The sequence below is a fragment of the Phyllostomus discolor genome, chromosome 6 (assembly GCF_004126475.2).
Source record: "Phyllostomus discolor isolate MPI-MPIP mPhyDis1 chromosome 6, mPhyDis1.pri.v3, whole genome shotgun sequence".
In the NCBI taxonomy this organism is placed as follows: Eukaryota; Metazoa; Chordata; class Mammalia; order Chiroptera; family Phyllostomidae; genus Phyllostomus; species Phyllostomus discolor.
In genome coordinates, this window is record NC_040908.2 from 163823829 (window position 1) to 163835864 (window position 12036).

Sequence of the window (12036 nt, forward strand, 5' to 3'; positions counted from 1 at the left end):
GGCCAGTTCTTGGTGGCACAGGGGTGGCTCCAGGCCCGCTGGCAGGTCAAGAAAGTGGCCCAGCAAGCGGAGACGTGTCCTGGGCGCAGGTCCTCACTGGCTGCCCGCGGGGAGCCAGGCGCCCCCGGCCAGAGCTGGGAAGAGCAGGCAGGGAAAGGCAGGGCTCCCCACGGGGATGGGATCCATGGGACGACGGGGAGGGTCGAGTCCAGAGCCCTCAGCGGTGCGGTGACTCAGGCTTCCCAGGGGCAGGGCAGGACCCAACCAGCTCCAGATGTACTTCCCCTCTTCCAGCCCCACATCTGGTGCTAGAAGCTCGTGCTGTTAACCTCTTTCTCGCCCATCTGGGTGGGAAAGAGGCCGGTCTACCCCATCTGCTTTTGGAGGCCAATTGCAAGCCTTCCTCGGGCCACAGCCCCCTCCCCTCCTGACTTCCAGCCCACCTCTAGCTCATGGGTGACCCAGGCACAGACTAGGCCTCATCCGACAACCAGGTGCCCTCCTCTGCACCAAACCGCAGGAGCTAGAGGCACAGGAGGCAGGAGGTGCGAATGAGTCACTCTTCCTGCAGCCTCAGAGAGCTAGGAGGCGGGGTCTCACCCCCGAGGCCGAGGCCGGAGCCGGCCACAGTCCACATGGGCTGCCAGGCCTGCTGCTGCCCCAGACCCGGCTCACCCAGGGGCCCAACTGAAAAGGGCCTCAAGCCCGCCCCTCAAACTTACTCACACAGCTTGGTCTCCCGTGCCTGCATCGTCAGCTACGGGGGAGATGAAGGGCACCAGGAAGGTGGAGAGGATTGCACAAGCAGAGCAAGGGGTGTGGTGGGAACAGGAGCCCGACAGGCTCGGTGAGGCCCCGGCAACCCGCTCAGGGCACACCCCGGGCCAGCACTGGGCACTTCCAGCTCCCACCCGAGAGCAGCCCAGGAGGCTCCGAGGCATCGCAGGTCCCAAGTTTGGATCTCGTGCAAGAGGAGATTCCAGGGGGGCAAACTGAGCAAGAACCTACCCATCCTCGCCTAGCTGGATTCCAAACCCCGACTGCAGCCGCGGTCCCCCGAGGGGTTACAGCCCTGCTGCCCTCAGGCTGCCAGTACCTCCAGTGCCAGGGAAAGCCACCTCTGCCCCTCCCAAGCCCCTTGCGCTCAGACTGGAGGGGCCAGAGAGAACAATCGCCCACAGAAGCACAACCCGGATGCCAACAGGCAGGGTCATGCCTGTTTCTGCATGACTCAAAATGCAAACCCAGCCGGGTGTCCGGGTCGATCTGGGCTGTTATTAATCATTGGTGCTCCTCAGAAATGGCCATCTCAGTAGGGGCGAGAATCTCTGAAGAGAATGAAAATTAAGCTCAAGGGAGGAAAAACCATAACCACTGATCTGGGTGGGGCACCAAACGACAGCTGTGACTGCTCCTCAAGTTTGAAGATCTGCCTCTGTCCCTGATGCCATCACACAACGCCCTCCAGGGAGGAGCGGTGCCCCGGGACGGTGGGCGGCCAGCAAAGGGCCAGTTCAGACCCCGCTCCTGCTGGCCGCCCTCCTTCCCAGTGCGGCCATGGGAGGGGGGGGCTCGCAGTCCCTCTCGAGCTGCGAGCTTCGTGTTAGCTCTACCCTCGCCGCCGGCAGGCACTCCCTCTGCTCACTGGGAAAGGTGTGGGATCTGGCCCCTAAGTGGGCACTCACGGGGCCCCATGTCCCCACCCATCCGGCGTCCAGCACCTGCCGGCCCAAAGACCGTCACCACAGCAGGAGGCAGGGCAGCCGCTGGCGAGGACGGGGCCTGCTCTCCGAAGACCGCCCTCCTGCAAAGGGGGCCCAGGGGAGGCCTGCTCCCCCACGCCCACGCCCTCTGAAGGAGCCGCCGCCACAAAGGAGGCGGGACAAGAAAGGTTCAGTGTTCAGTTTCCTTTAATGACCCCATCTCCCCGAAGGGCGGGTGCAGGCAGCGGGGCGGCGGCAGAGGCGTTCACTTGAAGATCTTGCCCTGGTTGAAGGCTTTGCCCACGTGCTGGAAGGCCCCCTCCCAGCAGAAGTACTCTCGGACCAGCGTCTGGGCCTCCTCGCTGCCGGGGTCCAGCTTCCGCCATGTGTACGACTCGTAGTCCACCTGCCAGTCTGGACTCAGCTGAGGGGACAAAGCCAGGTGAGAAGAACATGGTCCAGTTACCAATCGGGCACCGCCTCCTCACACCTGCTACCTCCCGCTCAAACCCACATCATCACCAGAACCCGGGGCTCCCGGGGACCTGACCACCCCTTCCTGCACACACTCCTAGAGCTCTCCCGAATGCCCGGGGTCCCTGGCACCAGCGTGTGCGGGGATCACCTGTCCTCGCCCCGCACTGGAGACACAGCCCACCCCCCCCCGGCCCCCACACTCTCCTCACCGGAAAGGCCAGCTCCTGGCCTCGGAAGACCCAGACTCCAGAAATGGAGCTGCTGTTGTTGGTTCCAAAGAGGATGACACTGGCAAAGGCGTTCTTCCTCAGCTTGTCCAACCGCTGGAACATTCCTGAAGGAGCGAGGGAGCACGCTCAGCCTTGGAGATCACGTTACCTCGCCCTCCCTCCCTCTCCCCAGACCCGCCCGCTGCTCACCGGTGATGAGGTTGCAGCTCATGAAGGTCTGGGTGAGCTCCTCGGGGAAGCGGTACTCGGAGTACCACAGCGACCAGCCGTCCTTGTCGAAGTGCTCCCAGAAGTACGGCAGCGCCACGGAGAGAGTGTCCTCGTTGGAGTACTTGCGCTTGAACTCATCCAACACGAAGGTACTGAGAGGAGGGAAACGGCAAGGTCAGCGCAGAGGAGGCGCCGCCGAGACAGCAAAGGGCTGCCAGGCTAAAAGCAGCGAAGGGCAGGGTCACTTAAAACGTACTGGTTTAAAGGAAGAGTCCCTGGACTCGAAGATGTGTAGTAACCTCAAGGGAGAAGCGCCGAAGGGTACGGCCAGAGGCCTAGGGCACTCCCTTGCTCCCCACCCCCAGCTCAAGTATGCTTGGTACGCAGAGGGTGGGACCCAAGGGGGCCCAGAGGGAGACCTGCCCCAGAGAAAAAAACACGGTGAGGTGCTGCCCCCTGGTGGAGACACAGAGTGAGGACTCTTGCTTCCTGGCCAGCCCTCCCTTGTGGCTCTTTTCCATGAGTCACACTCAGCAAGTGACTCACCTGTCTCTTCCCCACCACCCAGGCCTCTTCGGGTTACACACACTGTATGTAATGTGACAGCAACATTAAGCAGTGAGCATTCTCGAGGGGCCTCCCACCCAAACCTCCAACCCCTGTCCTTCAGCCATTCTGCCCAGCTCAGCTGCCGATAAACCGATAAACCCTTAGGTGCAGGTTATCTTGGAAGCAATCTGGTGCAGGGAGCCAAGAATGCCAGCACCCCCACCCGCCCCTGCCTGCCAGGAGGGGCTGTTTTCTTTCTTTCCCAATGAACAAAAGACCACACTGCCCTGCAGAGCAGGCGCAGCTCAGCTGGTCGCTCATCACCCGCAAAGCCCCACAAAGCTGATTTTGGGTTGATTTGGGGCTGCAGGCCTGGTCCCTGATTGGGGTGCGTGCAAAAGGCAACCAATCCATGTTTTCATGCTTCACTCACATATCGATGCTTCCCTCCCCTCTCTTCCCCTCCAAAAATAAACCCTTATACAAAAAAACAGAACAACAAAAACTACTCTGCCTGAAGCTAATCACCCACAAATCCAGCAAATAAGACAACTAGTGTTTTTACGCATTTCCCACTGGTGACTTTCCAGAGATGATAGTTTTGAGCCTTACAAACTGTTCATTTAACACAATGACACGCTACGGAGAATTCTCTGCGAGTGCTTTAATGGCTAGATAACCTCCACGGGATGAGATGCGCCATAAATCTATTAAGCTCCCTGCTGAACGTTTGAGCTGGTTCAATTATTCATTAGTGTTGACAACGCCACGAGCGATCCACCTACTTCATGCATCCTGACAACGAACCCTGGCGTCTGGCCTTCCCTCCCTTCACAGATCAGGCTGGGGGAGGGGGGGTGACCTGCCCAGTGACACTGCAGCCAAGCTCCCAGGTTCCCTCCTGACACCAGAGGCCTCACCTACGGAGCCTCACCACCTCAACACCCACGAAATGGGGCGGAGGGTTTGTTTCACACCTTCCCGAACCACCTGTGCTGTTACTGACCACGGTCCCCCCACCCGGTGAACGTGGGCTCTGACAGCCCCAGGAACGGGGAGCTGGAAGCCTTCGGGGGCGAGAAGGAAGCCTGGGCACAGGGTCTGGGGCGCCGAGGGTCTTCGCTCTGTGACAGCGAAACCCTGGCAGCCCAGCACATGAAGCACCTCGCTGATGCAGCGATGGGGAGCACAGACACTCCCAAAAGGCTTAAGGAAGGCAGAGTTTATCACAGACTGCAAGTTCGCCGTCCGACCCTCTCTGCCCGGAGAGCACGCAGGCCTGCGAGTGTGCGAGTCTCCGAAGAACGAGCAGCGTCCGGGCCGCGACAGCACATGCGCTGTGGGCCACTGACCGCACTGTCCAGCCATTTCATACAGAGGGAGGACACAGGCCAGCCCTCCCTCCTCAGATCACGGCTGCTTTGCTCTGTCCCGTAAGCATAGCCACGAAACCCACGCTGAGAAGAAGCCGTGGCAGTCAAGCGGGAGGAAGTCCTGCCCACCGCCGGCGAGCCCCCGTGCCGGGTTCCCAGCCCACTCCACATCCCCCCCAGCCGGGAACCTTCCCTCAGCACAGCCTCGGGGCCCACCAGCGGCTCGCGCTACCTCCATCGAAACCCTCACCGAACAGGGAATGGGGAACGGGGAGCGGGGCGGAAGACTCTGCTCAACAACCACAGACCAACTAGCGAAAGGGTGCTCGAGTGGGTGAGAAAAGACACTCCTCACGTTACTTGAGATTCTAATAAAATGACTTGGGGCAGCGACCGACAGAAGACTGGACAGCAGAGAGTGGAAGACAGACTGTCTGATGGCCTCACCATGCTGGACCCCACAGCTCCATCCAGACCCAGCAGGACCCGGCAGAGCAGAGACTGCTGGATGAAGCCCACCCCTGCGCCCCAGGGCCTGCTGTTTGTGCAGGCTCCTGCCTGGAGCAGCCTCTCCTCGTCCTGGGGGGAGGACCCTGCTATACCCGGTCCATCCCCCTGCCCTACACAGACCCTCAGCACCTGCCCCATGGCATGGAGGACGGAGTAGGTGCATGTCACCTGCACCAAGACGCGCCTGCACCTGCTAGTAAGTTTCTTTTTTAAAGGTTTTGTTTATTTTTAGAGAGAGAGAAGGGGAAACATCTATGTGTAAGTTGCCTCTCACTGCCCCCTACTGGGGACCTGGCTCGCAACCCAGCCATGTACCCTGACTGGGAATCGAACCAGTAACCCTTTGGTTTGCAGACTGGCACTCAGTCCACTGAACCACACCAGCCAGGGCCTGCCATGTAAGTTCTTAATTCTTGATGTAACGATGGAGTGGTTGGCCTCTTTCAAAGTCTCTCAGACCCAGAAAATTTCACACAACACAGATAACTAGGAAAGTACTGGCACCCCCTTTTTTCACACCAAAAAAATCTCCCTTTTACTGTATTCTTTCTTCCAAGAACCCCTGGAAAGAGGATACACACAGGCATCCCACCTACTTCCTCCACTCCGAGGGGTTAACCGCCCCCCACCCCCCCCAGTCTGGGAAACAGAGAACCAGATAGGTTCCACGGGGCCACAGACACCATCCTTTCTCAGTAGGCACCGTGTCCAGCCTGATGCATCAGAACAGCAGGAGCAATGACAACAAAGTCACCGAAGGACACGCACCTGGCGTCCCGACTCAGCAACCGGCCCGCAGAGCGGATGCGTGGCCGCCTCCTCCCACTGGCACCGCCCCCCCTTGGTGCTGGGGAGCCTCGGAAGTCAGCGAGCACACTCAGGACCAGAGCACCTCCACGCCGAGTCTGTGCCCACCTGCCTTTTCTTCTGTTGCCAGAAAGGAAGTTCTGAGCTTCCCCAACACGGGATGCCTACTCTCAAAACTCACCCAACTCCTGCATTCAGGAAGTCGCCTCATCTGCCACTGAAGCGTACTTCATTATCTTGTGCGGAGACGTCCCCAGATTCCGGGCCCCAGCGAGGCGAAGGACACACGCCCCCACCTTCCACCAGCCTCACTCACCTCTTGGGCAGGTGAGCAAAGGGGTCCTTGGCCTTCGGCTCAGCGGCCAGCGCCTGCTCACACTCGTCCATCTCCTCCTCGGGGGCGGGGGCGGCCGCCTTCTTCTCCTCTTTCCGCTCGGCCTGGGGTTTCTGCTTCTCCTCCCGAGACCCCTTCTCCTTCCGAGGGGCGTCCTTTCTAGGCTGGCTCTCGGCAAACTTCTTGGCTGGTACAGGCAAGAGAAGAGTCGGTATTCTGCGTCTCCGAGCCCCCTTCCGAAGCCAGGCAGCAGCAGGGCGGAGGACAACTGCCGCGGGGGCGGGCGGCTCTGGGAGGCGGGCTCCACCCACCCCGCCACCAGTGCGCTGTGCCTCCCTGCGCCAGAGCCCGGCCCTCCGTAACCAATACACGTGCACCTACAGCAGTAACGCATTCGAGCAGGCGCACCTGCACAACACGCCTGTCACCACGTGGGATGCCCTACACCCCGCGGGCCCACGCCACCCAAAGCTCCGCAGGAAATCCAGGGGCTGAGACTGAGCAGGCCAGCCCCGCCCGGCAGCCCTGCCTCCTGGACTCACCGTCAAACTGGGCCATCTTCTCACAGAGCTTCACCTCCCCCAGGACGGAGCGGAACTGGGGCTGGTTAATGCAGGTGAGGAACCAGCGGTTGGTGTTGGGGAAGGCCTGGCGGAAGGCGGGCTCCAGGACCTGCCAGGACGGGACGGTGGAAACAAGGTCAGCGGAGGGAAAGGACCTGAAGTCTCAAGCCAGAGACGGAGACACCCCTGCCTCTCCCTGCCCCGGAGCTCCTCCCCGCTCCCGGCCCCAGACGGCAGCCGTCTACAACACCGTCTCCCCCTGGAAGGCCCCTTCCCACCAACCTTCCCAATCTCTTTCTGGCCATCCAGTCCAATCTGATGGGCGCTCAGCCCCACCCTCCGTTCGCTAAGCATCTACTGGGTAGGAATGATATTTATATGGTGCCCGGGTCCTTTTACAAAGCCATTTCACACCCAGTACCCAGTCTTTTTTCTTTTAAGATTTTATTATTTATTTTTAGTGAGGGGGGAGGGAGGGAGAAGGAGAGGGAGAGAAACATCAATCTGTGGTTGCCTCTCACGTTCCCCTTACTGGGGTCCTGGCCTACAACCCAGGCTGGGGTTGTGCCCTGACTGGGAGTCAAACTGGTGACCCTTTGGTTCGCAGGCCAGTGCTGAATCCACTGAGCCACACCAGCCAGGGCCAGTTTCCAATCTTTTAAATTTAACGTGTCAATAAAGTTTTTTTTTCAAAGGTTGGGATTCACAAAGGTCTACCAATTACTCATTTTACTAAGTAAATAATAAGTAAAAAATATACAAAAGCAAAAACCTGATTTCAGCATGACAATCCTTTAAACAGTTTCACAGCAAACTCATTCAGCACTTTTTTAGTTTGCCAAGATCAGAGGGGAAACCGCCTTGCCGTGGAAGCAGACACAGCGGTCAGTGCCGCGGTGGCGTCCTGCGGCACCTGGGCTCCCCGTCTACTCCGCCACCGACCAGCTGCGCCCGCGGGCCGGTGCAATTCCCCCTCACCCACACAACAGGCAAGACTCACTACACTGGCCCTAAGGCCCTTGGCATGGGGTCCGGCACGAAGCAGGGGCTTTTTTCCGTAGTATCGCAAACTGCTGTTCTGCACAGCAGCAGTCCAAACACTGTGGTTTGGGAACCAGCAACCTGCCATCTCCTCTGACCCAAGAACCTCCACAGCGATCGCCAGTGCCCTCGTTTCACAGACTAAAGGCATCCACGCCCCCACACCCCCACCTACAACTCATAAGTAATGAGGCCAAGAACGGAACCTGCCTCTGCCTCCAGGAGACTTTGATGCTGAACCTACCACACCCACCTCTGTCTTTCCAGCTAACCACAGCTGGGCTTCACCAGAAATATCTGAGTTCCTGCCAAACAGAAACCCGGGGCCACAGAACACCGCCAGACTTCTCAGAAGGAGGGAGGAAGGAGGGCAGGCATGGCCCCCCACCCTGGGGCTCCTGGAGACTACGACCCAGACTGCCTCAGAGCAGGACAGCGAGCGGCCCGCAAGACTCGTCCCTCGGGTGCTAACCCCACCTGCCCTCTGCCAGCCCGCCTCTTCACAAACGCACCTGTTTGTAGAGCCACAGCAGGGTGCAGACAACCGTGATGTCAGCCAGGGTCACGCGTTCGCCCACCAGGAAAGTCCGCGTCTTCAAGTGAGCATCCAGCAGCCCCAGAACGCGCCTCACCTCCTCCTTTGCATTCTCTGTGGCCTGTCGATTCACAGTGATCCGGCTGAGCGGTGGTGAGCGTCAGGCCCTCCCCTCCCCCCAACAGCTGCCCTGGGCAGCCACTTCACTCACTGAGTCCCGCTCACCCCCACCCTCACTCAGCGGAGTCGGACTCAGGCGTGCTGCATGTGAAGCCTCACTGTTAAATCTGCTCTCGGGGCGGTCTGGCTCCGTTTTCCACGCTACTGTTCATAGCCATGTGGGCGTCTTTGTGTTGCAGAGGGGACCTTAGCAGTCGTCTGGTCTGACCACTCCACTGTCACTGGACCTAACCTTCCTACAGCAGAAGTCTCTCCTCTGACCCCTCTTTAAAAAAAATTTTTTTTAAAGATTTTAATTACTTCTTAGAGAAACCAAGAAGAGAGAAAGACGGAGAAAAAAACATCGATTGGTTGCCTCTCACACACCCCCAGCTGGGGACCTGGCCCACATAGGGGCATGTGCCCTGACCGGGAATTGAACCTGTGACCTTTTGGTTTGCAGACCAGCGCTCCACCACTGAGCCACAGCAGCCAGAGCTGACCACTCATGACAGACGCCATGGGCCTGCCTGACGACGTCTGACAAAGAACTCAGGCGCTACCAACAGTGTAGTGCTCTGAACTTACAGCCCAAAGATTAGGTCCTCTGCTCTCCCCACATTCTTGGCACTTCCTTTCTCCTCATTCCTGACTGCCTGACACCCTAGAGCTCACACCACCCCACTTCTGGCTCCTCCCCGGGCTCCAAGCTTACCTGCTTATTGTAGTGCATGATGCCCAAGGTGGGGAACACCCAGGTGCTGGCTGGGGGCACTATGTCGCTGTCAGCAAAGCTCACCCACTGCACCACCTGGGCTGCTGCCTCTGGACTGCTCCCCCGCAGCTCCTCATTGCCCACTGCACAGGCGGAACACAAAGGTCAGAACCGTGGGGGCACGCCAACACCAGCCCGGGCCCTGAACGTCCTCTCCTTGTCCACTCCGGCTCACCCTCACCCTCTCCTACACCCCTCTCCTCCAGACCCTCCCATCCCCACACCCTCTGCCAAGTACCATAGTAGGCGATCGCATTGCTCTCAAACACACAGAATCCATCGTCACCTTCAAATGCTGGAACCTGGGCACAAAGCAGGGAAAACGTAAGGGAAGCACAGTCATTTCTCACTAGCCAATCCCCAAAACAGAACCATTCTGACAGACACTTTTTACATAAGGCCGACAATCCTTGCTAACCAAACTCGATGTTACCTAAAACTCAGGAACCAAAACATCTGAATAATGTGGTATCCCTTACCATCTGAACTCACATTAAGAAACCCAAAAGCTTTTTAGACATTATTGGCTATTTGGAGAAAATTCCTCGATGAAATAAGCAGAAGGTCCGAAGCCAAGTCTCGTATCTATGTCTGTAATACTCAGAGCAGGGTGCTCCCCACCCCGCACGGGACTTCTACTCCTAAGTCAGGATGGTGGTTCGCCCTCCGTGAGTCCCTTGGGAAAAGAATCCCACTCGCAATGCATACTTCATGTATTTGCCCTGAAAACAGTCAAAACTCATCCTCGCCCCCACAAACACAAAGTGAGCCTGTGAACTTTATTAAATGTCATCGAGTAGCTCATTACCTTTGAAGTCACTGTTTATTTTCTAATTACAGCCAATCATTACTTTTAAATACATGAAAATCTGCATTTCAAAATAAAAGTGTTTTTTTTTTTTTTCAAATCACTACAACGGAGGAAAAAGTGGAAAGCTCTCTTTTAAAGACGGAGGTCATCTTCAAAGTGATGGAATCTTCCGGCCACTTGGGTTGCCAGGACCGAGGGAGGACCCTTTCCCACTTCCCCACTCACCTTGCCGGCAGGAAATTTTCGGAGAAATTCCGGGGTGCGGTTGGTCTGGCCGAAGTGGAAGTGGGGCGGTGCGGACAGCACGCGGACCTGAGCCCCGCTGTACTGGGCGGCGATGAGGGCCTTGAAGGCCCTCCAGTTTTCAGGGTATGTGTACAGGGTCTGGGCAAGAAAAGGGGGACAAGGTTACTGTGAGTACAAGGGTCCCCGTCCTAAACGTCACCTCCCGGGATGCCCACCCTGAACAGTCCCAATCTGTTCAGCTTGCTCTTTCGCTCCCGCGGGGGACCCAGGCTGTGCAGTCCCATCTCACTTGTAATCAGAGCCCTGCGCAGTACCCAGGGCAGACACACACCAACAGCTAAATAAAGCCCGCTGACAGATGTGACCTTCCCTGAGGACGTCTTTAGAAACATTCCCTTCTCAAGTCTGTCTCCGGGAAACCCAGAACCTCAGGCTCCCCCGGACTCCATCTGCGGACACACATACACCCCTCCCTTCCCAGGGCCCTCGTTTCATTCATTGATGGCTACCCGCGCCTGCCTACTCTACTGCGGAGCCACTCGCCACTTCAAAACATCACTCGAGTCTCTTAACACACACACACACACACGCACACACGCCTACCAAGACGTTCCCGTGTCCCGCTCCCGACAGCCGCGGAGATGCCGAATGGCATCTTCTCTCCCTCAATCAATTGGGTCTTCCTAATTTAAAAACCTTTCTTTCCTCGTCACGCACACCACCCCGCCGGTCCCGTCCCGCAGTGAGTTCCCCGTCACTCCTTCTGTTAGCCTGGCCAGCGGGGTCCCACTGGCCTGTCTCCACCGTCTGGAGTCTTCTCGCTCCCAACCCTCCCCGATAGACGACCCTTAACCGTGGCGAGTCGGACAAGGCTACAAAGACCCTCTCCTCCGCCCGGTCCCTGCTGCTGCCGCCACACAAAAAAGGTCGCAAAAGTTCTGTTAACCTGCCCGGATCTCACGTCTCGAGGCGGCAATGAACCCGAACCTCTTTCTCAGGACCCAGACGGCCAGGATCGGGCACGTCCTTTCTCCTCTGACCCACACCATTCCACCTCTTTGGCTTCCCACAGCCCCAGCGCCAGTTCTTCTCCGGGGCCTGGAAGCCCTGCTTTCCGACAGTACGGCCTCTAAGCCCGGGTCAGTTCCCCACTCGGCTCCAGAACTCCTCTGACGCCGGCTGGTCCCACTCGGACAGAGGATGGAGTCGGATAGGGTGACCTGGATGGCCAGAGCCGGCAAACCTACCCCAGCCGCCATGGTGATTCCGCAGAGAAAGGGGGTGGGGCTCTCAGTGCTGCCGCAAAGTAAGCCGTCAAAGAGAGAAGGGGGGGTAAGGGAGAGACGTGGAGTAACAGCAGCCGGAAAGCGAGGACCGCATAGAAGGCACACGCACGACAGTTCGGGTTACCTTGGTGGCGGAATTGGAAAAAGGGGTGGGGCCTACTCGTTTGTGCCGGAGAAGCTCGCGCCTGCGCAGTGGGGCACTGGACTGGCCCGCCTCTCAGGTACGGCCGATCTGAGTTCCTACGTGGAGGGAAACGGTGCGGAACCGGTACTTGTGAGAACTTGCTGGACAGCTGCCCCTCGGTGGCTACGTGGCACAGCTGCCAGCCCTGTGTCGTGCCAGGTCCTGCAGGCACCCACTTCCGGCCCTCGGTTTGTGTGAGGCCCAGAGACGAGTGGCTTGGTGGGAGGTCCTGCCAAGCCCCCA

At 58.4% G+C, this 12036-nt stretch overlaps 1 protein-coding gene and 1 non-coding gene across 2 annotated transcripts; both read right to left on the reverse strand.

Annotated features, from left to right (window-relative positions):
• Positions 1-1892: 1892 nt before the first annotated feature.
• Positions 1893-11718, reverse strand: EEF1G (eukaryotic translation elongation factor 1 gamma). The gene is made up of 10 exons (XM_028516097.2): positions 11571-11718; positions 10303-10461; positions 9505-9568; positions 9207-9349; positions 8310-8453; positions 6736-6865; positions 6176-6380; positions 2600-2772; positions 2390-2514; positions 1893-2127 (listed from the first exon to the last, which is right to left on the reverse strand). The coding sequence occupies exons 1-10, from the start codon at positions 11580-11582 to the stop codon at positions 1969-1971; spliced, it is 1314 nt and encodes a 437-aa protein (XP_028371898.1). The 5' UTR covers positions 11583-11718; the 3' UTR covers positions 1893-1968.
• On the reverse strand, positions 4520-4658 carry LOC114501187. Its single transcript, XR_003684945.1, has one exon. It is a non-coding gene; the product is annotated as a small nucleolar RNA SNORA29 (small nucleolar RNA).
• Positions 11719-12036: the final 318 nt, after the last annotated feature.

Bases quoted from the DNA above. Each gene is read 5' to 3' on its own strand.
- EEF1G (XM_028516097.2), bottom strand. The intron at 2,515-2,599 runs GTGAGCAGCGGG...TCGCTCCTTCAG, and splicing joins GAGCTGCAACCTCATCACCG to GAATGTTCCAGCGGTTGGAC. The intron at 2,128-2,389 runs GTGAGGAGAGTG...TTGTCCCCTCAG, and splicing joins GCCAGGAGCTGGCCTTTCCG to CTGAGTCCAGACTGGCAGGT.